Source organism: Micromys minutus (assembly GCF_963924665.1).
Source record: "Micromys minutus genome assembly, chromosome: 10".
NCBI classification, from domain to species: domain Eukaryota; kingdom Metazoa; phylum Chordata; class Mammalia; order Rodentia; family Muridae; genus Micromys; species Micromys minutus.
In genome coordinates this window covers 47,412,741-47,438,925 of record NC_137979.1, presented here as the reverse complement: position 1 = coordinate 47,438,925, position 26,185 = coordinate 47,412,741, and the positions used below count along the sequence as shown (strand labels likewise).

Genomic DNA, 26,185 nt, shown 5'->3' with positions numbered 1-26,185 from the left:
TTGTAAGGCAGCAGTACCCTTGAGATCACAACAGAGGGATCAGAGGTAACTCCAAGGTAAAATGGGAACAAAGCAGCTTCAGCTTTAGTGAAAAGCCCATCCATCCATCACCCACCCAGTAAACTAGGAGGCAGACTGGTAGATTTGCAAAAACAAACCAATAAAAACTTTATTCAAAAAGTTTATTACATAAATGTGAGTTCTATGTACAAAATATAAAAAGCATCCCTCTGCATCCTCTGCTTCCTTCAGAGGGGTTGGAAGCCTCTAGTCAGCTAATCCTGGCTACTCTGTCAGTCTCCAAGGGAAGAGCTGCTGAGAGGCCTTTCTAGACTATGTTGCAACAATGCAGGGCATGTTCCAGGTCATGCCTCCCAGCAGAGTGGACCAGGCTGAGCGCCTCCCCCTGGCCCTTCAGACTGCGCTGCCTTCAGTAAGCAGCTGATCTGTTGCTTTTTGTGTGCGACAAGTTTTTCGCCCCAGGTCTTCTCCCAGACACCCAGTATTCCCCTCTTTCCTGATAATAAGCAAGGTTGCAAACAGGAAAGGAGGAAAGGCTGAGGCCAGGTGTGGTCATGCAAGCCTATAATCCTAGCACTCCAGAAGCTGAGGCAGGAGGATCATTCGTGGACAGCCTGGGATATATGGAGAGATCCTGTCTCAAAGAAGCAAAACAAAGCAAGAAGGATGAATCTATACAGTAGGGTGAGGAAGATTGGATGGGGAAAAAGGGACGGCAGGAATGTGGACAAGGCCATTAGACTTGAATCCCATGTCTGCCCTGGCCCAATAACTGACACACTCAGCTTTGCCAACCCTGACAAACCCGGGGCTGCTATGTTGATGGGAGCAGCTTAAGCACACTGTGAGCATTCACAAAGTCTGCTGCCCGTATTCACTGAAGTATAAAGGGTTTGATGAACCCCCAATCTCTCTTTAGAGGGGATGCATCAGTTAGGCTGCCACATGTGTGAGGATAGGTGCACACCAGTCTGAGAGAAGCTTCTAGCTCAGGGGGCCCCTGAGGGTCTGAACCAAAAGGCCACCACTGCTTTAGCCACAGACCCAGAACTCTGTGGGCAAGGTGACACTGCAAGTGTGCAAACCCATTGGTATGAACAGAGAAACTACAACTGACACGGGCTCTTCCAAGAGAAGCAAGGAGTCCAGCATTCAGGACAGGGAACTTCTGGCAGAGGTGAAGAGGCCAGCAGGTGGGGAGAGGCGGGGGTCGAGACTGTCCATGGGCCGGCGTAAAAGTTCCTCCACGTGCCTGGCAACATCCATGGTCTCGTCCAGGTCAAAGTCGCCATCTTGGTCAAGGACAGGGTCGGGGCTGGCGAAGAGAGGGATATTGGGGAAACTGGCGGGTCTCATGGCTCTAAACCCCCATTGAGAGTCCTCAGGCTGCTCCTCACAAAGACTGGAGTCTCATGAGGACAAGACCGGTGGCAACCTGGCTGGAACTCCCACCAGGCTGGACCTGGGAAGATAATCTACCACCACTCCTATCTCTTGTTTCATACCACGATCTCGGGCGTGGTTTCCCCTTGCCTGCAGCCACTCACCTATGATGTTCTTCACTTAATATGACACCACATCCTTCACGAAGCTTTTGCCCACTTCCCACCAATCCTTCAACCATCTTAAGGTGAGAATTAGGAACAAGGGAACTTGTTTGGAGCCACCTGTAGCTAAAATCACAGTCTAGAGCTTGGCTGGGTGTGGGAGTGCAGGATTTTAATTCCACCTTTCACTTGTAAGGCAGAGACAGGAGGATTTCTGTGAGTTCTAGGCCAAGACTACATAGACCATGTCCTTTTTTCAAAACGCAAATGAATCATAGCCCAGGCTTTGGATGACAATGCTGTCACGAGCTCATCCCTTGGTAGAATACTCATTGCTATGGAGAACTTTTGAAGGAGGCTGGGCAGTGGCTTAGTCAAGGGACTGCTTCCCAAGCAAGAGGACCCGAGCTAAGATCTGCAGCACCTACATAAAAAGCTGGGTGTGGCAGTGTGTCTGTAACCCCAGCACAGGGGACAGGGAAGGCAGACGGGGAGGATCTTTGGAACTCATTGGCCAGCCAGTCTAGGCAGATGGGTAAGTCTCAGATTCGGTGACAGACAGAATCAGAAAGCAAGGTGGAAAGTAATTGAGAAATATGTCTGCCATCGACCTCTGGCCTCCATATGCATATACGAATGCACAGAGCTATATGGACACGTGGATATACACCATACACATAAATAATATAGAGGCTGGTGATACGGCTCAGTGACACTTGTCAACAAGCCAATCCTGATGACTTGAGTTCAGTCCTGGAACCTACATAGTGGAAGGAGAGAACTGATTCATACAAGTTATCACACACACACACACACACATTTCAAAATGTAAAAATGCAGGCAGTTCACAACTGCCTTGTCCCTCCAGCTGCAGGAAGTCCGATGCCCCATTTCAGTCATTTGTACACACATGCACACACATGCACACACACACACACACACACACACACACACACACACACGATTTAAAACTTTAAAAAGGGGGAAAGAATTTAGGTCTTTGTGATTTCCACATGCTGTCCAACTTCAGTGTGCGACCTCTCTGACCCCAGGTACCCAGCCTAGGCCACTATAGCTTAGAAAGGATGAATTGCATTCTGCTCCCTCCCACCCCCGTACCCTCTTCAATTGCTACTTACTGTCTTACACCCTTCCAACAACCTTCCATGTAAAGGTTTTGCATCACCATTCCATTTGATCCCAATCCCAAGGGAACAGGAACACCTGTTGCCTCTAGTTTACATGTGCATCTGAGAAAATTTTCTCAGGATTACATAAACCGTTCCAGAATAAGGGCAGTACCCTGGTTGTCTAGTTCCAAAATGCTCTGCACGTTTTCCTGGCTGACTTCACCTTCCTATATCTTCAGCAGAGCTACATCCTGGGCCTAGTCTGGATGGAGTCAAATCCAGGGGACCTCTGGATGCCTTTGTCCCTCAAGAGTCTAGCCTGAGGCCCAGCCCCAGTTTCTCCCCACGGACCCCCCCATAAAACCTACTTCGGCTGGTACATGTTGTAATGTGCCTGGGGGCACACTACTGGGGAAGGAGCCTGGTCCATGTAGGTGGCGCTGGCTCCAGCATCTGCAGAAGCATTGACAAACCTGCAAAAGAGAAGCGGTACTCAACCTCAGTGTCCAGAGAGACCATCGGTACAGACTGGGGAGGGGCTCCTAGCATCTTCATGTCATTTGGTCAAAGTGTTTCCACTGGGCTCTAGGGCTCAGGCTGCAGGCATGAATCTTTCCTTCTCAAGGGCGAAGCCACATTTCCCAGTACTGGGGGAAGAGCAAGAAGAGGATAAAGAGTTTTATCAGGAGCCCCAGAGCTGGCTCTGGACACTTACTCGGGGACCACTTGCTTGATCTGTGGCTTCACATATCCGTCAACTGCTTTTGCTGCCGGGCAGGGGGTGGGAGAGGGAAGAATAATGAGAAGGACATGCCCTCATCCTGCCCACACCACCCCGGAGCTTTCTGAGGAATGCGATTTCCCAAGGACTTCCGATAAACTCCTGCTAATGGATCCAGCCTGGGGGCCACTGGGATGCCTGGCTTCAATCCTATTCTCTGTCCTGGTCTCTTTCCTGGCCATTTGCATGTCTGCCAAGGAAATGGCATCAAGATACAAACCCCACCAATGGGCCAGACAGAAGAGGGAAGCACATCAATTTTGCTCTTCTAAGTTAACTTGGGGCGCGCCGAGGGGACACGGAGGGTGGTGAGAACTACTGGTTAGAGGAGCAGAAAAATAACTCTTCCTGGGAGTGCCCCCCCCCCACTCTTTTGCTTCTTCCTCGGGGGATGTAGAATTGAGACCTTAGCTTCCTGCTCCAGAGAGAAGCAAGTGGGGGCAGGATTCACAGGATTCACTTTCTCCTCGGGTGTGAGCCCTGAAATTCTCCATGCTGAGACCCAAAGTTCATAAAGGAGATGGCCCTGTCCAGCCCCCCTGGAAGGACTCACCAAGTACAGGGGTGTAGTACTTGGCAAAGACCTCATCCTTGGGTCGGTCTGGGAACACATAGATGAGGTAGTTCAGGTCCCCGAGGCGGTCCGCCAGGGACCGAATGGAGAAATCCCGTGTGGTGAATGGCTTCAGATTCCAGAGGTTTCGGTCCGCTACAAAAGGAATAATTTATTCCAAAAGCTGCCCCTCGCCGCCCCAGAGGATCATGGGATTTTAGAAAGAACTGCTTAAAAAAAAAAAAAAATTCAGAGCATTTCCCAGCATGCACTGCAACCCTAGCCCTCTTGCTTTCTCACTCAAGGGAGCTCATGCTGGAACATTCTACTCATCAAACTGAATGGAAGGGGTGGGAATGATGAAACTTAAGGGTCTCACCAGGTGTCTGCTCTCTGTGGAGTCAGTGGTTTTAGGTCCTTGAGACCAAAAGTAATGTGAAGAAGTGCCGTTTCCCTTCCCCTACCTCCCATACTTTGAGCTCGATTCCTGCCTCTACCGGAAGTGGGAGAACGGCTAACGACAGGAGTGCTCATGGATACGGGAGTGAGGAAATGAAAGCCAGAGCTCACAGGGTTGGAATGTGGGCAAGATGGCAACTCACGAGAGTCAAACTTCCAAGCAATGGTGATGCCCCCGATTTCCGAGTCGCTGAAGCGCAGCAGAAAGGTCCCATCTGGCTTGTTGATGAGCAGGTCGTGGGCCTGTTGCTTGTTCACAAAGCCTAGGATGGCCCTGGGTGTGTGGTACATTTGGTGTCATTGCTGGGTAGGCAGGCACTGTTCATAGAGCCTTCCACCTGCCTGCTCCTCCCAGCCCCCGGGGTCCTGCTCCTCACCCATCATTCCAATGGGGTTTATGATGCTTCTTCAGCACCTCCATCACCCCGTCGAACCACTGCCAGAAGGTATAGTTCCAGCCAGGCAAGTTCTCCTGTGAGCCCCAGGACACCCCAAGTCACAGCAGCCCAGAAGCCTCAGCTCCCACCACGCCATGAACTGACACCCCTACTCAAGTCTTCACATTTCTACACACGGGGTCGTCCTGTGAGTGGGGACAGAAGCTAAGAAGAGTTGTCTGGGCTGGAAAGATCCATCAAGGTCATTCTTGCCCCCATCCTTTCATGGACAGATGGAGAAACTGAGGCACAAAGGGCAGACAAGTCCTAAAGATTAATGGCAGACCCAGGACTGGATCTCAGCTCAAGGTTCCCCTTATCACCCTGTTTTGGGGTCACATGGGTGAACACGATGCCTCGTGGTCCCTATTTGCATTTCTGTGGTTTAAGTGTCAGCCTCTCCTGATTATGGGGAATGTGGTCAGGAGCAGAGGATGGGCTGCTAGCCTCAGACGGTGGCAGCCTGACGTCAAGAGAAAAGCAAGTGCTGGTGGCCGGCCACTCACCCGGTTGAACTGGGACCAGGACACGGACATGCTGTTGTAGTCCTCGAGGTGGTTGCTGCTGCTGTTGAACAGTTTCTGTGCCAGGAACACGAGGTTCTCCTTGGTCAAGCCCCGGTTGCTCTGTACTTCAGCCTTGAATTTCATGTTGAGCGCCTCACACAGCTGCGGCCACAGCACCTTGTCAGGCACGGCGAACGGCACCCTGCCCTGAGAGGGAGAGAAGAAATGGTAAAGGGAAGACTGAGGGAGCTGAAAATGTGCTCGAGCACGCACGTGCACACACACACATACATACATACACACACACACACACACACACACACACACACACACACACGAGATATGCTTAAAACCTATCCATGACCTTGGGACGTGCCAGACAATGGGACAAGCACTTAACTCACCCTGCCTGCCTCACTGGCCAGCTCAGCTCTGGGGCCTAAGGAGTTGGACTAACCCGAGGACAGTTCTAGGGCCTGTGGGCCAAGGGAGCAGGCCCAGAACTCACCGGCTCAGCAAAGGCATTGTCCCACAGCACGGTGGCAGTAGCGTTGTGGTCCTGGCTGCCATGAACGATGACCACCACAGGGAGGGACAGGGTCTATGGAGGTCAGAGGGTAAGAGTTGAGGGTTTTCAACACAGTGTGCCCTGTGCAGACGCAAGACACCTGACCCCGATCGAAAACCCCACCATTCAGCCACCAGCCCTTCCCAACAGTTCTAAACATAAGCAAAGCCCAGACAGCATGAGCCAGGCTTGTTGGCAGATGCTTGTAATCCCAGTGGTTGGATAACGGAGGCAGGTTGTGGAGTCAAAACAGCCCTGCTCAAGTAATTTTGGAACACAGCCATCAGGAGGCTGCAAAATCTATCCAGCTTCACAGGGAGCTACGGGACAGCCAGGCTGAGGCAAGTTTCTCTGTGAGGCCCTGGCTGTCCTGAAACTCACTCTGTAGAGCAGGTTGGCCTCTAACTCAGAGATCCACCTGCCTCTGCCTCTGGAGTGCTAGAACAAATATGCACCACCACTCCCTGGCTTTGATATTTTGTATTATATTATATATGTGAGTTGTTGCTGTGTTGTTTGGTAAACAAGGTCTCATATATCTCAGGCTGGCCTTGAACTCCCTATGTAAGTAAAGATGACCATGAACTTCTTATACCTCTTGGGTTACAGCTGTGCACCACTGTTCCTGTTGTTTTTTATTTTTATGGTGCTGAGGATCAAAACTAGGGTTTCCTGCAGCTAAGTAGACACTCTACCAACCAAGATAGATTTCCTAACCCGCTTTCTAAATTGTATTATTATTATTATTATTATTATTTTATTATTTATTATTATATGCATTTGAAAGGGGGGAGCATTGGTACAGCATGCATCGAGGCACCAAAGGACAATTCTCTTTTTTTTAATATTTATTTATTTATTATATATAAGTACACTGCAGCTGTCGTCAGACACACCAGAAGAGGGCATCAGATCTCATTACTAATGGTTGTGAGCTACCGTGTGGTTGCTGGGAATTGAACTCAGGACCTCTGGAAGAGCAGTTAGTGCTCTTAACCTCTGAGCCATCTCTCCAGCCCAGGACAATTCTTTCAGGAGTCTATTTTCACCATCTACTGTACATTCTAGGGATCAAATTCAAGTTCTCAGGGTCATTAGCAAGAGCTTGCACTAGTAGGCCATCTTACAAGTGCCACATCTTTGATGGTTTTTTAAAGATTTGTCATGTGCATGCATGCGCCCTAATGCCTATATGTGGACCACATGCACAGAGTTGACTGTGGAGGCCAGAGAGGTTGTCTAATCCCTTGGAACTGAAGTGATAGTTTGTTCTAAATTATCCAGTGTAGGTTCTGAGAACAGGACCTGGGTCCTTTGAAGGGACATCAAATGCTCGTAGGTGCTGTTAAAACATCTCTTCAGCTTGTTTTTGTTTTTTTTTTTTTAAGATTTATTCATTTTTATGGGTGTTTTATCTACATGCATGTATGTACCCCCACATTCATGCAGTGCCCCTAGAGGGTATTAGATCCCCAGGAATCAGAGTTACAGTTGTAAGCTTTGATGTGGACACTAGGAATTGAATCCTGGTCCTCTGGAAGGACAACCATTGTTCTTAACTACTGAGTCATCTCTCCTGCCCTCCAGCCCGTGGTTTTTTGTTTTTTTTTTTTTTTTTTTTGGTTGTTGTTTTTTTGTTTTTTTGTTTTAAGAACAATTTTTGCTTGCTCTTTTTAAAAAATGAGATTTGTTTCTTAAATGTATGAGTGCTCTGTCTGCATGTACACCTGCATGCCAGAAGAGGGCATCCGATCCCATTACAGATGGTTGTGAGCCACCATTTGGGTGCTGGGAATTGAACTCAGGACCTGTGGAAGAGCAGCCAGTGCTCTTAACCTCTGAGTCATCTCTCCAGCCCTTCTTTGCCTTTTGAGACATTATGTTTCTTGTTAGCTCAGGCTGGTCAGGAACTTACCTATTACAGAGCCTAGGCCTCCCTGAACCTTGGCTCCTGACTTTGGGGATTACAGACTACAGATTAGATGGATTAGCCCATCACTTCTAGCTCAATCTGCAGCTTTCCCACAGGAGGGAGGTGACCTCAGGCAGGTCCGTTAATTTAGCTGGATGGCCCTCACGGGTGGAGTAGCTGGAGCCTCACCTTCACCTGGAACACCAGCTCATTGCTGCCAACGCTGAACTGAGACTCAAACAGGACTGTGAACTTCTCCTCCGTCACAGACTCGGCACCACGCCTGTCGGCACGCTTGATTCTCTTCAGCGACTGCAAAGCCAAGGATGAAATGGCCACCAAGCCCCAATCCTAGACAGACCTTCCCTCCAAGGCAGACCGCTCCTCACCATGTTTCTGAAGTGGGCGCTGAGGGTGCCTGTGGCCTGGTGGTACTCCATGACACAGCAGTTGTTCAGGATCTCGCCGCTGCACTCACTGCAAAGAGAAGCGCTCAGAGTCACAGTGTGGTGCCAAGGTCTAGCCCCAGGACAGACCTTGTGCACACTAGACAGGCACAGCATCCTTAACTGACATCCCTGGGCCTGGGCAACATGCTTTCATGGAGCCATCAGAGATGGATAAGCCTCCTATACAATCCTTTATGAATTCACCCACTCACCCACACACCCACCCACACACCCACCCACTCACCCACTCACCCACTCACTCACCCACACACTCACCCACTCACTCACCCACTCACTCACCCACACACCCACCCACTCACCCACTCACCCACTCACTCACTCACTCACTCACCCACTCACCCACACACCCACTCACTCACCCACTCACTCACTCACTCACTCACTCACCCACTCACCCACACACCCACTCACTCACCCACTCACCCACCCACTCACTCACCCACTCACACACCCACCCACTCACTCACTCACTCACCCACTCACCCACACACCCACTCACTCACCCACTCACCCACCCACTCACTCACCCACTCACACACCCACCCACTCACCCACTCACTCACTCACCCACTCACCCACACACCCACTCACTCATCCACTCACCCACACACCCACTCACTCACTCACTCACTCACTCACCCACTCACCCACTCACTCACTCACTCACTCACTCACCCACTCACTCACCCACTCACTCACTCACTCACCCACTCACTCACTCACCCACTCACTCACCCACTCACTCACTCACTCACTCACTCACCCACTCACTCACCCACTCACTCACTCACTCACCCACTCACTCACTCACCCACTCACTCACCCACTCACTCACTCACCCACTCACCCACACACCCACTCACTCACCCACTCACTCACTCACTCACTCACCCACTCACCCACACACCCACTCACCCACACACCCACTCACTCACCCACTCACCCACCCACTCACTCACCCACTCACACACCCACCCACTCACCCACTCACTCACTCACTCACCCACTCACCCACACACCCACTCACTCATCCACTCACCCACACACCCACTCACTCACTCACTCACTCACCCACTCACTCACTCACCCACTCACTCACTCACTCACCCACTCACTCACTCACTCACCCACTCACTCACCCACTCACTCACTCACTCACACACCCACTCACTCACTCACTCACTCACTCACTCACCCACTCACTCACTCACCCACTCACTCACCCACTCACTCACTCACTCACTCACCCACTCACTCACCCACTCACTCACTCACTCACACACCCACTCACCCACTCACTCACCCACTCACTCACTCACCCACTCACTCACTCACCCACTCACTCACCCACTCACTCACTCACTCACTCACCCACTCACTCACCCACTCACTCACTCACTCACCCACTCACTCACCCACCCACTCACTCACTCACCCACTCACTCACCCACCCACTCACTCACTCACTCACTCACTCACCCACTCACTCACCCACCCACTCACCCACTCACTCACTCACTCACTCACCCACTCACTCACCCACCCACTCACTCACCCACCCACTCACCCACACACCCACTCACTCACTCACTCACTCACTCACCCACCCACTCACTCACCCACTCACTCACCCACCCACTCACTCACCCACTCACTCACTCACTCACCCACTCACTCACCCACCCACTCACCCACACACCCACTCACTCACTCACCCACTCACTCACCCACCCACTCACCCACACACCCACTCACTCACTCACTCACCCACCCACTCACCCACACACCCACTCACTCACCCACTCACTCACTCACTCACCCACTCACCCACCCACTCACTCGCCCACCCACTCACCCACACACCCACTCACCCACTCACTCACCCACCCACTCACTCACTCACCCACTCACTCACCCACCCACTCACTCACTCACCCACTCACTCACTCACTCACCCACTCACTCACCCACCCACTCACCCACACACCCACTCACTCACTCACTCACTCACTCACTCACCCACCCACTCACCCACACACCCACTCACTCACTCACTCACTCAAGCACCAAATAGATAGCTTGTCCTGACCCGCTTCTCCATTTTCACCTGCCTCTCTACACTCTTACAGCTCACCACCACGTGCTGTCTGCATGAAAACAACTCCTCTCTCCCCTCCCGGTCCTGTCCGCCCTTCACTAGCCACTCCCTATCCAACCCCCTTCACTAGCCACTCCCTTTACAACCCCCTTCACTAGCCACTCCCTATCCAACCCCGACCTGGAACTTTTGTTTGTTTATTTTGTAAGGCAGAGTCTCACTGTGGGTCTCACTATGTAGCCATGGCTGGCCCAAAATTCTCTATGTAGATCCTCCTGACCTTGAACTCACAGAGATCCACCTGCCTCTGCCTCCCAAGCGATGGGATCAAGGTAGGTGCCACCATGCCCGGCTGAGTTTGCTTGTTGTGGAGTTTTTGGTTTGGTTTAGATTTGGACAGCGTCTCTCAAACTTCAGCTTCAAACTGACTATGGAGCTGAGGATGCCTTTGAACTCTTGATCCCTTGTGCCTCTGCCAGGCACTGGGCATACACACACCCCACTCCAGGCTCTGAGAGCCAGTCCTCACCACCAGCCACATAAGGCACCGTGTGTGCACTTGTCTGTTGGAGAGCTGTGCCAGCCCTGACAGTTCATTGTAAGAATGCTCTAAGGTTGGTCAGTGGTCCAGTGGGGAAACAGGCAAGTTCTCTTTTGATTACAGCTGTGTATCCACTGCTCAGCGCACACAATAGGACCGCATGGCAGTGGCAGAATGTACCAGTAATGGCTCCCTACTAGGTGTCACCCAGGCAAGGCTGAGAAAGCAGAGGGAGAGGGGTGACTTAGGGAGAACCAGGAACACAGGAATGCCTGGAAGGGACAAAACCTGGGCTATGCTCACGTACAGACCCCACACAGCACCCATAGGGAGGGACAGGCGCACTCACTTGCGGGTGTTCTCGTTCTTGAGCAGGGACTTGGCCTGCTGCTCACTGATGATGGTCGCCTTCACCTGAGGAGGGTTCATATGCACATTCAGCTTCCCACCCACCAGCAGGCGCACGGTGGCCGCAAACTTGGTCTGGGTCTTCAGGACCTGAGGAGGCTGCTTCTCAATGATGAATGTGCTGCAGGGGACACAAGTGACCAGACAGATGCTGGCTCAGGGAAGAGAGCTGGGAAGCCAGCTAGGAGGGAGGGTCTTGCTGTGGGACCTGATGGGAGAAGGAAGACAGGCAGAAGGGGAGGGGCCTGGCCTTGTTCCCAGGGGAGGACATGGGGGTTGGAGACAGGTGTGAGGGAAGCTTCCCTCAGTGTCCCCAACACACACCGGGCCAGGACAGCCACAGCAGCAGAGTTATTGGAGCCACAGTGGGCAGGGGAAGGGCAGCTGAGCAGGACTAGGGCAGAGGTCTGGGTGAACTGCCATGTCCCTCTGGCCAGGAGGCAGCAGTCACCTGGTGACCAGGGCTGAGATGATGTCAGTGATGGTGGCGTTGACCTCAGCCAGCATCTCCTCCACGGGGCCTGGGATGGGCAGCTGCTGGCAGAGATGCTCAGCCCTTCGGATCTGCTGCCGGTTCTGCCAGATGATCTCAGCCAGCTTCTCACACCTGCAAAGAGCCCGGGGCCTTCAGAGGGACAGTGGCTTCTGTTCCAGCCCAGGCCAGGGGAGGAAGATGCATGAGAGTCTTCCTCCTTCCCAACAGAGCACCCCCCCCCAGAGGGTGCTGGCCTTGGCCACCGCTACCCTGCACAGGCACAGAGCACAGTCCCACTTTCCAAAAGCAGAGGGCAGTCAGGGTGGCCCCAACTTGGCACCACACACCTCAAGAGTAGCCCTGCCCATTCCAAGTCACCACTGTCCCTTGGGGGAGGTGGCACAGGTGTGAGGAGCCAAGTCCCACCAGGAGCCAAGATACTGCTAAAGTGAGAGCTGTCACACAGTGGGAATCTGCTGCTCACGCCAACGCAGGGACAGAAGAGGCAGCTGGCATCCTCGCCTGAGCTGCCCGAGCTGCCCACCCCACCCAGCTCTCAGCCTCACCAGGACTGCAGCACGTCCAGGCTGCCCTCGGGGGGACCCCCGTTCCCGGCCAGCTGCTGCCGCCGCTTCCACTGGATCAGCTCGTCGTCCAGGATGATGGTCTGCTGCTTGCGCAGCAGCTGCAGGGTCTTCTGGTGCTTCTCAGCCAGCTCCTGTGTGAGGACACCACAGCTCTCTGGCTCCGGGGAGCATTCCTCGGGGCCTGGCCCTCTCACACCTGCTCCACTCCAGCAGAGAGGGGACCTGCTCTCCCAGGCTCTGTCCCCCACCTGGTGCCCCGAATCTCAGGTGACAGAGCCCCCCCTCCGAACCCCTCTCAGAGGGATGAAGGAACCACTAACCACGCGGTACTGCTGCAGTGTCTGTGCCTCTCGCTGCAGCCAGGTCTCCAGGGACACTTGCTTCTGCTGGAGGGCCGTCTCCCTGCTCATGCGCTCCTGGGGGTTCAGCTGGGCCAGCTGGGCAAACTGAGCTGGAGGAGGGGACAGGACATCATCTCTGGTCGTCCATCAGGAACCTTTTAGTATCTGCGCTCATGTGCTCTGGAGTGAGCTTCTAGTCTGGCATTCCATCAGTCACAAGTCAGGGTGCCTACAGGCATGAGTGCCCGAGGTCATACCCTTGGAAGATGCTTCCAGACTGTACTCACAAGCCTCCTGATGAATCTCCCCTAGTAGTGAGAGTCAGTGTCCAGAGCGAAGCAGAAGAGAACCTTGCTTGGTGGCCCTTGTCTGCACCCCCATGACTGTCAGCAAGCCTCCTCACAGGGTTTGGAGATGGGCACAAGTAGGCCCTGCTCTGAGGTTAAGAGTAGCACTGGCTACTCTTCCAGAGGACCTGGGTTCAATTCCCCGCACCCACACGGAAGCTCACAACTGTCTGTAATTCCAACTTCAGGAGATCCAACACCCTCACACAGACACACATGCAAGAAAAACATCAATTCATATAAAATAAATAAGTAAATCTTAAAAAAAAAAAAAAAAAGCTGGGTGAAGATGGACAAATACCTCGCTTTCCAGTGCCCCAATTTCCCCATTTGTAAAAGCTCAGTGGGCTATTATGGTGATTGAAAAGCTGACCGTACTGTAAAGTGCCTGTCACATGTGAGATCTATGCAGGTTGGTCCTAATTGGTGGACAGACGAAAGTTAGAAATGGGGGTGCAGGGGTGACAGAGACAAGCTCCTTCAGCCCTGTCCCTGCCATGGGAGCACCATCCAGAGGCCCTGGCTCTTCCATCTCATCCCTGGAGTTAAGCAGTGCTTTTTCCGAAGCAGTATAACTGGCTGGGACTGCATGGTGCCCATGATGTCTGACCAGGGTGGGCCACCAAGAGCTCAGTCAAGCACCCAGCTAAGAAGGAAGGAGAGGCAGATGGACAGACACACACAAGCATTTCCAGGGTTTCCTGGAATATCCAGGGAGGTCCAGGGAGGGAAATGTCAACTGCCACCAGGTTGCTGCTGGTCACCTTGAGAAGTGGTGCCCTATCTGGGGCTCAGTGTTGGTCTCTGCTGTTGGCAGATCTGGCATTCAGCAGCAGCTGTCGCGAGGTCAGCCTTGGTGAGTGAAAGTTTGCATTGTTGAGCCCAAGCATAACCTCCATTTTGACCACCATGGCCACATGTGCCCATTGAACAAAGGCAGGGATGGCTGGGGAAAGAGGCTGACTGTCCCAGGTCATCTTATCCACTTGATTATTGAACTCCTCCTCAGATGAAGTCACCTTTTGATGAGCATTTACTTGGGACACAGATATCTTCACATCCTTTGCCCATTTGGAGAGATCTAACCTCATACTTCTTCCCCAGATATCTTTCCCACCAATTTTCCAATCCTGATCTTTCCAAGTCCCTGACCATCCAGCCAATCCATTGTCTACAGCCCATGAGTCAGTGAACAATCGTACATCTGGCCATTCCTTCTTCCAATCAAACTGTAATACCATATGTACTGCCCGAAGTTCTGCCCACTGTGAAGATTTTCCTTCCTCTGTATCTTTCAGGGTTGTCCCGGATAGGGGTTGTAATGTTGTGGCTGTCCACTTCCGGGTGGTGCCTGCATAGCGTGCAGAGCCATCAGTAAATCAGGTCCTAGTCTTCTCTTCTTTAGTCAGCCGGTCATAGGGAACACCCCATGAGGCTATAGACGCATGCTCAGCAGCAGATGGTATTGTAACAGGAGTAAAAACCATAGGCATTTGAGCAACTGCTTTCTCGGTGGTGGGAGGGAGCAGGTGTAATAACTTCTCTTTCACCTTAGAAGGACTATCTCTGCATGTTCCACATCACTGGACCCCTAAGAATTTCACTGAGGTAAATGATACTTGAATTTTGGTTGGATTTTTTTCCCCATCCTCTGATACACATATGTGTTACCAATGTGTTCAAAGTGGTTGCTATTTCCTGCTCACTTGGTCCAATCAGCACAATGTCATCAATATAGTGCACCAATGTGATATTTTGTGGGAGAGACAAATGATCAAGATCTCTTCTAACTAAGTTATGACACAGGGCAGGAGAATTAATATATCCTTGAGGCAAAGTTGTAAAGGTATACTGCTGGCCTTGCCAACTGAAAGCAAATTGCTTCTGGTGGTCCTTATGGACAGGTACTGAGAAGAAGGCATTTGCTAGATCAATAGCTGCATACCAGGGACCAGGAGATGTGTTAATTTGTTCAAGTAAGGAAACTGCATCTGGTATAGCAGCTTCTAGAGCTCCACGCCAAGATCCAGGTCAGAAACCTGTGTCTTCCAGCCTCAAGATCTGGATCACAGGTGAGCCCTCCAATTCTGGATTGTAGTTCATTCCAGATATAGTCAAGTGGACAATCAGGAACAGCCATAACAACTAGCAAGATTCTCATAAGGAACAAGGTGAGAGGTGACAGGGTCTCACCATCAACTGTTGGGAAGCCCATGGGTGTCAGGAACAGGTGTTGACTGAGGTTCTAATACTAATGAGCATGGGTATGTCCATGGGGGTGCATGTGCTCCAGCATGTGTGTTTGTGTGTGTGTATATGTACGTATGTATGTATGTGTGTGTACATATGTATGTATGTATGTATGTATGTGTGTGTACATATGTATGCATGCATGTATGTATGTATGCGTGTGTGTATATGTATGTATGCATGTATGCATGTGTGTATGTACATATGTGTGTATGTGTGTATGTACATATGTATGTATGTATGTGTGTATGTACATATGTATGCATGTATGTATGCATGTGTGTATGTACATATGTATGTGTGTATGTACGTGTGTGTGTGTGTGTGTGTGTGTGTGTGTGTGTATGTTGTGTCAGAGGTGGGTGTTGACACAGGGATCATGGAACTGAGGAGGGCCCTGAACTCACTGTGTTGCCAGGGATAATCTTGAACCTTTATTCTCCTGACTTACTTCCAGTGCCGGGGCCACAGACGGAGCCCACCATACACAGCTGTCTGTGGTACTGGGAACTGGGTGACTTCCTGCATGTCGGGCAAGTGCTCTACCAGCTGAGCTTCACCCCTCACCCCAGCACCCTTTTCACATTTGAGAAGAGATCCTGAGACTCATGTGAGAGAGCCATGCAGGGAACACCAACTCAGCGGCTCAGCTCATCGTCAGACACGTTCAGGGTTGAAGCTATCTTCTCTGCTGGCAACCCTCCCCTGTGCCACATTCAAAGGGCCCTCAATGCTGGCATTTACCACTCTCTTAGTGGTTCTTGAGCCTTCCTTAATCCTTACTTAGGTCTAGTCAAGAAACTGTGCAAACTGGCATGTCTTATTCAAGTTCCTGGCTGGCCTCCGAGAACCATGTCACACTGACCTGATCCTTGCCCCAGGGACACACAAGCTGGGACAGACAAAAGCAACACTCGCAGCCAGGACAAGCTCACAGGAATATGGTTCCCATCTTCCTGCAGTGTGGTGGGTGGGTGGAAGGATTGCTGACTAGATTCAGAACTTCCTGTTGAACACAGTATCGCCAATGCCCTGGGCCAGACTCCCCTTCAAGGATCCGTTTAGATTTCTCCTGGCCATTTGCACAGGTTTCTGGGAAGGAGGCCAGAGGATCCAAGACAACCATTGGCTCCATCGGAGGAACTGGGTCTTCTCTTCTGCAAACAGATCAGTACTTCGTGTTTTGATTTGCAGTGCTAGAAAGCAAATCCAGAGCGCCGTGCCTGCCAGCCAAATGTTCTTTGACTGAACTATATGTCCAACCTGCTTATGGTATCGAGCTGGATAAACAAGACAAGTCAACACCACACACATATGGATGCAGACCTCACTCAGAACACAAAGCTAGTACTGTACACAGGCAACGAAAACAGCCCAATCAAAAACGGATTGTCAGGGGGCAATAGTACATGCCTGAAACCCCAGCACTTGGGAGGCTGAGACAGTTCATTGTCAGGTACATAGGGAGTCTGGGGCTTGCCTGAGCTTAGAAATGAAGTAGAATAAATACAAAGCAAAACTCAGTAGCATGGTGTCTACATTATAACCCCTTTTATGTTATAACTAGTCATACATTTTTTTTAAAGCATGGATAAGGAGCCAGTGAACTTGCTCAGTGACTAAAGTGTTTACTTGTAAGCTTCAGAACTTGAGCATGCATCCCAGCACCCACATAAAAGCCCAGCATGAAGGGGCTCATCTGAAACCCCAGCTCCATACAGAGATGGGGGTAGGGTGGGGGTGGGGGCCAGAGAAGGAAGATCTCTGTAGCTCTGAGAGATCCAAAATTATGATGGAGAGAAACTAACAGGACACTAGGTACCAACCTCTGACCTCCATGGGTAAAAGTGCACAAGGACACCAGTGCTCACATGTATACATGCTCACATTCACACATGTATATGAACACATGCACACATGCACATGCACACATGCACAGAAGACAAGAAGAAAGAGTCACACATGCACACATGCACAGAAGACAAGAAGAAAGAGTGGGCGGGGGTGAGGGGAGAAAATTTAAGAATGACCATGATAAACCAAGAGTAGCAGCCACTTTTAGTCCCAGCACTTGGTAGGCAGAGCCAGATAAATTTCTCTGAGTTCAAAGCTAGCCTGATCTACATAGTGAGTTCCAGGATCATTAAGACTACACAGTAAGATTTTGCCTTTAAAAAAAAGGGAAAAAAAGGTATGATAGATACTCAGTATTTAAAAGTTCTTACTGTTCTTCCAGGGACCCCAGTTTGATTTCTAGATCCTGTGTCCTAGTTCACAACTGCCTGTGCCTTCAGAATACATACACACACAAATAAAATAAATCCTAAAGAAAAGGAAGGTATAAAGAGAGAGAGAGAGAGAGAGAGAGAGAGAGAGAGAGAGAGAGTAAGGGGGAAGTGAAGGAGAGAGAGAGAAAGAAAGGAAGGAAGTGACAGGCACGACAAAGCAATCTGTAATCCAGGCACTTGGAAGGCTAAGGCTGGAGGATCATGAGTTCAAAGCCAGCCAAGGCTACATGGCACAGCCTTGTCTCAAAAGCCTTAAAATAAATAAATAAACAAATAAATAAATAAGAAAAGAAAAGAAACCAAACTGTCAGGATGATTGATCAGAGAAGCAAACTAACTGTAAGTATTTGCACCTGCACCTACTAACATTTCAAATTTCATAATTCATATACTTTCAAAATTCATAAAGGAAATGCTTACAAAAAGCACTAGAGCACAATCATGGTAGGATAGTTTGATCCCCTTCTTTTAGTAGTTGGTGAAATCATCTAAACCAACAACAAAAAACCAAACCAAAAATCTCCAATGACCACCACAACAAAAACTCTTTTGAAATAAAAGGGTCATCAGCCCGGGTCAGGGATGCTTTCTGGCAAGCCCGGAGACCCAAGTTCCAAGTTCAATGGCCAGGACTCACATTAGAGAGATGAGCCTTCATTCTTGATAGCTAACAAGTGTACCATGGAGTTTTCCAGCGGCTACATGACATTACCACAGCTTGAAAGACACAGCCATCCTTTATCAAGGCTAACATGAACGAGATTCACAAATACAGTCATGCGTTGCTTAAGGATGTGGATATATTCTGAGAAATGCATCGTTAGGGGATGTGTCATTGTGTGGATATCAGAAAACTTCACAGATTAGATGTCATGGCTTACATACACTTAGCCTACGTGGTAGGTAACATAGAGCTGTGTTCCACTGATGACCGAGGCATTGTTGTGTGGTACACGAATAGCTGAGAGCTACTCTGGTGGGGGTGGGGGAGGGTGCACGCCTTTAATCCTAGCTCTTGGGAGGCAGAGGCAGGCAGATCTCTGTGAGTTCGAGGCCAGCCTGATGCTCAGAGTGAGTTCCAGGACAGGGAGGCTACACAGAGAAACTCCATGTGGACAAACCTAAGAGGGTGGGGGACGGTCACTTCCATACTACTCACTAAATCTGACTTTGGAAAATCTAGAGCATTTAAAAAATTATTTATTTATTTTACATAGATGAGTACACTGCAACTGTCTTCAGACACATCAGAAGAGGGCGTCGGATCCCATTGCAGATGGTTGTGAGCCACCATGTGGTTGCTGGGAATTGAACTCAGGACCTCTGGAAGAGCAGTCAGTGCTTTTAACCACTGAGCCATCTCTTTAGCCCTTTAGAGTAATTTTTTAAATTCTCCTTTTATGGGCACATTAGTAAATGTCTGCTTTCTCTGCTGTTGTCTAAGGACACAGCCATAGAAGACACAGTCTTTTCGAGCACACAAGTTGAGATCACCAAGACAGAGCATATTCTGGGCCATATCAAAGTCTCAGTAAAGTTGTTAGTTCTGAGAACATACGGAACATATTCTCTAGTCAAGGAAGAGTTCGATAAAAAGATAGTATCAAGGTTAATAAAAGTGCAGCGTTGAAACTTGGCAGACAGATGGAAATCAGACAGTGCCTTTCTAAACAAAACAGAGGTGATAGGCTTAATCACAAGAGAGATTAGAAATATTTCAAAGAACACTCATAGTATCTTCAAAAGCACAGGGAACTGTAAAGCAGTTTGTAAAGGAAGATTTCTATCTTTGAAAAATATACACAGAGAGAGCATGACATTCACTCTTTCTGTGCCTTGAATTTCCATACTCAGGAGGGTCAGGGTGGGTGGATCTCTGTGAGTTCGAATCTAGCCTGGTCTGCATTGAGTTCTAGGTCTTCCCAGGCTGCATAGTAAGATCTTGTCTCAACAAACTAAAAATCACTCTTTCTTACGGTTCCTGTGACAGACATAATATTTTATGTAGATAAGTACATATAAATAGATGGAGTTGAGTTTTGATTATACATTTATATAACTCAGTACATACTAGTGTACTAAAATCCATAGCTAGGTCTCTACCTGAGGAAACAATGGTTTTTTTCCCCACACTGTTACTGGAACAGCCAATGACAAACTCCAGAGCTAGGAGATAGCAGAAAAAAATGTCAGCCACCTTGCTCTAGGACCAGGTCCCCATGGAATCTCAAGTAGAAGGAAAGCTGGTATATTTGTTCTTCTCAGCCCATCTGACCAGCAGACTCCATGTCAAGTGCTCCTTCTGGTTGGGGCACATTTGATCCATATCTTTTTGTTTGCTCGAATTTCACTGACTGCCTGAGTCTAGGGGGAGACTCTTGGTGAGGAAGATAACAGGGGTTTATGACCTATCTCTAGTTAAGATCTGCTCCTGCAACTCACAGCAACCTAGGCCAAGTTATGTGTTCTCTTTAAACTTCCCTTGTAAAACAAAGACATCAGGCTCTGCCCTCTGCAGGTTCCTTGGGAGGTTGCTTAGCTCAGCAGAGGCTCAAAGCCCCTGGAAGTCATGATGGTTCTTACCAGGTTTTGGGTAGAGTGCCCAAGGGATGGTGAGTCTCCCCTCCTGCTGGAAATCACAGAATGTTTTTCCCTCCCACCTATGAGATGTTCCCAGCATCCTGGATCCTGTTTCAGGCCTCACCTTGGATCCGCAGGCTCTCCTGGTACTGGATGATGAAGTACTCTTGGGTCTGCTGCAGTTTCTTCAGCTCATTCTCCGTGTCCTGTGTGATCAGGCGCAGCTCCTCAAACGTCTGGTTGATCTGGAGGTGCTTCTGGGACATGGCGTCAACCAGGACACCAGCAGGGGAGCTGCACTAGGGACAGAATAGGTTGACTAAGCTGGGTGGGCAGTGGTGGTGCACACCTTTGATCCCAGCACTTGGGAGGCAGAGGCAGGTGGATCTCTGGGAGTTCCAGGACAGCCAGGGCAGTGCAGAGAAACCCTGTCTCAAAAAACCAAAGTTAAAAAAGAAAGAAAGGAAGGGAGGAAGGAAGAAAAAGCAAACAACCAAATAAGGATAGAGTCAATTAAAGTGATAGGAGCTGGGTGCCAGACAGAAAGAAGGGGATCAACACCAGACACCCCAAACCCCAAATCAGGGATTAGAAGAGGGGACTAGAAGATGGCAGACTTGGAACAGAAAGGAAAAGGAGAAGTTAAACAGGGCATCTGGCAAATAGTGGAGAGTCTGTGACAGAAATGTCTCTGTGGATGCTCTCAGCCAACCATTGGAACGGGGTTTTTCTAACTCCTCAGTGGAGGAGCTAAAGGGGTTTTCAACTCCATAGGAAGAACAATATCAGCCAATCAGAGCCCCCAACCCCTCCAGAACCCCCAGAGCTCCCAGAGACTAAACCACCAACCAAAGAGTACACATGGAGGGACACATGGCTCCAGCCCCATATGTAGCAGAGGATGGCCTGATCAGGCATCAAGGAGAGGCCCTTGGCCCTTTAAAGGCTCAATTCCCCAGTGTAGGGGAATGCCAGGGCAGGGAAGTGGGAGGGAGTGGGTAGGTGGGTGGGGGAACACTCTCATAGAGGCAGGGGGAGGGGAATGGGATGGGGGATTCCAGAGGGAAAACCAGGAAAGGGGGTAACATTTGAAACGTAAGTAAAGAAAATATCCAATTAAAAAAAATTAAAAGAAATGTCTGTTTCTGATTTGGTTTACACCAGAGATTATGGAGAGTCTATCAAATCTCCTTTAGAGAAACTGGGAGGGAACACATGGCAGGCATCCCATGATTCCCTAAGGGGAATCTTCCTAGGGATGATGTGCCCCAGTTTTTTGGTTATCTATTGACACAACGCCACTGACTGCTCCAAGTGCTGGGGACAAGTAAGAGACAGAGCCCTTGCACACACAGTCTTTGCGTCCTCACTCACACCTGGAGGGACAGGGAAAGGAACAAACCCATCACAGGGGGCATACTAAAGTGACAGGGAGAGACATCACGAATGTCTCTTTGAATTTCACCATTCCTACAACGTCTGGTTGAGAGGCAACCATGTATTCAGAGACTTTCCAATTAAATGTTCTCAAAATAAAACTCAAATCCTTGGCCCGGCTTTAGCCAGCCTGGCAGATGGCCTCTGTTGGTGTCTCCCAGCTTTCCTGTTGCCAAAGGGCAGCAGGTATGTGTGCTTTTCTGCATCTGTTTCTTCAACCTCGAATATGCCTACCCCAGGACCTTTGCACTTGCTATGCAATCAGCCTCGAGCATCCTGGTAGATCTTCCTGACACGGGTACTTCAACCCCATATTGTAGACACAGAGTTTCTCAACCCAGGTGAATTGTTTTGTGTGCTTTATAGGTGGCTCTGTAATCTCAACAATTCAGGGATGCAGAATTGGGCTGGGGGATGCAGGGCCTGGCTCTCGACTCCATGCCCGTTGTTTTTCTTGCTGTGCTAACTACTTGCAAGTCTTCAACCGTAAGGCATCACCAACACCTTCCTGCCCCAAAGTACACCATTGTGATTTTAGGATACAAAAGGGATCCTTCGTCCTTGTTCCTTCCTTCCTCTCCCCTCAGGACAAATTCCTGTCAACTGTCCTGTATCTTCCTACAACTCAGTCCTGTCTTTGCTGGGTCTCCTAGGTGGAGACTGCTGTTTTAAGTATTTACTTTATTTTAAAGATTTATTTAGTGAGCACACACATACACATGCACACAGCCATGCACATGAGTAAAACTCTCTTCCGTCCTGTAGTGCGGCTGTCCACCATCAGCACGCACACAAATTCATTTACTCCTCATGATAACCTTATCTCGAAAGCACTATTACTATAGTCATTTTACAACAGTGGGAGCTGGTGACACATTGGTAGAGCACTTGCTTAGCAGGTTAGAAGCCTTGGGTCATTATTAGAAACCAGGAAAGGAAGAAGGAAGAAAAGAAAGGAAAAGATGAAAGATATTGAAGAGAAGGCTCAGCATGAAGAACACACACACTGCTTTAGCAGAGGACACGAACTGAGTTCCCAGCACCCAAAGATAGGCAGCTCACAACCACCTGCAGGGAACCTGATGCCTCCAGTTTCCAAGCTCACTTGCACATGAGGTTAAAAGTCAAAAGTAAGACAACTCTTATTTTTGAGAAAGCCAGAGAAAGGGAAGGAAATGAAAGAAAAGAAGTAAAGGCTTAGAGAACCAGGAGCTGAGCCCAGGGGGTCACATTGTTCACAGCCTAAAATACACTGTCTCTCACACCTGTCTTTTATTTCTCCTGTGCACTCCTCTTAACCACATTACATAAACACAGTGGGATCTAAAGAGGAAGTCATAGGAGCCTCCCCAGCTCCTCTCCCCACGCCTGCAGACACTCACATTGTTGGCTTCTCGAACCAGCCTCTGTTCGTTGTACAGAATGTGACGGATACAGCGAACCAGCTCCATGGGACAGCGGTCATAAGTGTTCTGAAAGAGGACACAGGAACCACAGATGGCCACCTGGTTCTGATCGCACTGGCTTCCTTGCTGTGCCCATTCCTTCTTCTCCCCTAAGCCTCAGCTTTTCCTGGGGAGCCCCAGGATTATCAGAGACACCTTCAATTCTCCTTTGCCCCTTCCTCCTAGAACTTCTTACTGGGTTTATAATGATTTAGAAACTCATAGTCTAAACACTAAGCACTTCCAGCCTCCCACCAGTTTTGACTCTCTTGCACACGGAAATCCTACAACAGAAACTCAAACTGTTCTCAAGTCATGGATGGAAAAATTGATGTTCAGATAGGGTAGGCATGTGTCCTGAGGCAAATGATAAAAAAAGACAGGCAGAGATAGACAGAGACAGAGACACAGAGAAAGCCAGAAAGAGACAGAGGCAAAGAGACAGAGACAAAGAGACAGACAGATACAGAGATAGACAGAGAGACAGAGACACAGAGACAGACAGAGACAGAGGCACACAGAGAGAAGACAGAGAGAGATACAGAAAGAGATGGAAACAGACACAGAGAGGAGACAGAGACAGACAGACAGACAGACTAGGAGCATGTGAGGCCAGCATCAAGGTGCTTTCTCTAGGCACCTGGTCCTGGGTTCCTATTTTGCTTCTTCTCCTGTTCTTTCTGTTTCTTCCTCTCTCTAGGATGAGCTTTTATTCCCCTTACATCCCATTGTTTGGATGTAAGAGGGGATCTCTAAGAAATACAAATGAGTTCTGATAAATGCTTGACCATGAACACCACCCACACCCTTTTCCTGATTCCATAAAAATCCCTGCCCCCTCCATATACAGGAGAGGTTCCACCCTTGCAAAGCTTTTTATCCAGCTCTTGCTCCAGGGCCATTCTGATTCGGCAGCTGTCTTGATTTTAAATGAGCTCCAAGGGGAACTGTTTGCCTTATTCTAGACTGCCAGGCTTCCTTTGTCCTGCAGAGGGGTCCACCTGACTCAAGTGTCTCCATCTCTACTGCTAGATCTATCCACAGTGCTGTTCACCGGCCCCCTTGCTGGAAACACCCCCCACCTCCCTCCCCACACACTCCCACCTCTTGCTTTGTAATATGTTAAAAAAGACCTCACAGGTCTGACTTAGAAAGAGGGGGTGGGGGAAGTTGAAGAAAAGTTGCCAGTAAGCTTTTGGTCACATGGTGACTCAGTGGCCAAGCCAGTAAAAATCCCAGGGGTTCTGATGCTGGGAGAGAAAGTTTAAGGGGGCCCCTTCCTGCAGAAAGCAATTCACACCCACCTGGAGCTGTGTGGCATAGTGCCCTAGCTTGATCTTCAGCAAAAACCCATCTTCCCCCACCTGGTGTTCCGCCTTCTTCTGCAGTTCCTGCACCAGGCCCTCCAGGAGCTGGGTGGCCTGGCCTCGATCCTGGGGATTGTCCAAGTCAATAGTATCCCTTGGGATGTAAAAAGGGGAGAGAAAAAGAAGCAAGAGTAACTCAGGGCTTTCCAGCCCCACAAATCTTGCTCTTGGTAGCTGTGTAAGCATCCACTCTAGAAGAGTCTCCCCTCTGATAGCTCCTGTTTCCCTCTTCCCCTTTCCCAGGGACACCACACCCCTTCCGCACAAGGACAGATAGAACCAGAGTCAAACCAAACCACAAGAGGAGACCCTTGGCCTGGATAGCAGGGACACACTCTGAAAGTGAAGACTCAGGGCATGGGGCACCTACCACGGCTGGCTCTCGATCCACTGAGCCAGGTAGTGCCGGACCTCGATGGGGAAATGTTGCCCGTACAACACTTGCATCTGGCGCAGAGCATCTCCCTGCAGCTGCTGGGCCTGAATCCAGCCCGCCATGGCTGTTCACCTGGGGTAGAAGATAAGTCATTTATTTGTTCTGCCGGTGTCTCTAGCCTGCCAGTGCCCTGCAATGCCACCAAAGGACCTAAGGACCGACGTGAAGCCAGGCTCCTCCCTCACACCCCACCCCCACCCCTGGCACACTTTCCTGTCTGGGAAGAGAGATAGATGGCCACTCTTCCCAACAAGAAATCCTCGAGGTCCCCTTCCTCTCTTCCTGTACCTTCGCTTCATGGAGATATCCCCAGACTAAATAAAGAAAAGGGGGTCTACACACCGAAAGAGAAACTTATGACACAGAGGCCCACAGTCCCCAACTAGACAAACACAAAAATTCTTCCTACCCACCCTAGGACCCACACTCAATTTCTGGAAAGGAAAACTGTTCCAACCTAAAAGTTAGGCCAATGTAGCGATGGCCACTGGAGGTGCAGGTTTCTCCCCAGGCACGTGTCTGGGGGCTGTCAGGGACAGGAGACAAGGGCTCGACGCTGTCATTGGAGGAGTCCTAGGCTGCACTCCAGAGTCTGCCCGCTCCAGGTGGGGCCTGACAGTGTCGGTGTCCACTGTGTGAACCACCCCTAGCTGCTGCCTGCACTGGTCCCTTGTCCCTGCTCCCTCTGAAGCTCCCATTCGAAGCCAGGACGGATGCCTGTCCCACGTCAGGCCGTGGGGACTCCAGGGTGCTGGGTCCCGGAGACATGGCTGCAGCCTAGATCCCCTGTCCACGCGCCGCGGACTCCGCTACGGTGACCCACCCACCTGGTGCTGCGGAGTGTCCGCCGCTGTCGCTCCGGGCCGGGCTTCTGACGGCTCCTGACGGCTCTTGGAGGCAGCGGTGGAGGCTGTTACTACAGGAAGGAGCAGAGAGCAGCGATTTCCTCCTCAAAGGTCAGCTGCCTCCGATAGACCATACACAGCGCGCGAGCTCGCGCTGACACCCCTCCCAGCAGCGGTCGCTCCCTCCTTGCCTCCGCCCTCGATCACCGGCTCCCCAGCGAGTGCGCTAGGGCTCCCCGCTTACAAGACCCACCACTAGGTTGGGCGGCGCTGTGCGGAGGACCGCCCCTACGGCGCGGGGGGGGGTCCCCTCACACTCACACCGGGACTCTCGGTCTGTGCTCCCCTGCGGCTTG

The 26,185-nt window shown here is 50.3% G+C and overlaps 1 protein-coding gene across 2 annotated transcripts; it reads right to left on the bottom strand.

Moving 5' to 3' along the window:
* Positions 1-205: 205 nt before the first annotated feature.
* On the bottom strand, positions 206-25,948 carry LOC308426693 (signal transducer and activator of transcription 5A). 2 transcript variants are annotated; one of them, XM_080924580.1, is made up of 19 exons: positions 25,812-25,948; positions 24,919-25,056; positions 24,486-24,642; positions 23,119-23,208; positions 20,424-20,598; positions 12,814-12,944; positions 12,473-12,624; positions 11,883-12,038; positions 11,373-11,552; positions 8,304-8,391; positions 8,104-8,226; positions 5,943-6,035; positions 5,435-5,641; positions 4,869-4,963; positions 4,635-4,765; positions 4,033-4,188; positions 3,414-3,465; positions 3,067-3,171; positions 206-1,336 (listed from the first exon to the last, which is right to left on the bottom strand). In XM_080924580.1, exons 2-19 carry the CDS (start codon positions 25,044-25,046, stop codon positions 1,174-1,176), a joined length of 2,382 nt encoding a protein of 793 aa, XP_080780706.1. In that variant the 5' UTR covers positions 25,047-25,056; positions 25,812-25,948; the 3' UTR covers positions 206-1,173. The 2 variants fall into 2 exon arrangements, with proteins under 2 accessions (XP_080780706.1, XP_080780707.1); XM_080924581.1 differs by lacking the exon at positions 3,414-3,465 and having other exon boundaries at positions 1,206-1,336.
* Positions 25,949-26,185: the final 237 nt, after the last annotated feature.

Coding starts and splice junctions, on each gene's coding strand:
- LOC308426693 (XM_080924580.1), bottom strand. CDS start 25,046: ATGGCGGGCTGGATTCAGGCCCAGCAGCTGCAGGGAGATGCTCTGCGC. Junction 20,599..23,118: donor TGGTTCGAGAAGCCAACAAT/GTGAGTGTCTGC, acceptor TTCTGTCCCTAG/TGCAGCTCCCCTGCTGGTGT. Junction 8,392..11,372: donor AAGAACGAGAACACCCGCAA/GTGAGTGCGCCT, acceptor TTCTCTTTGCAG/TGAGTGCAGCGGCGAGATCC.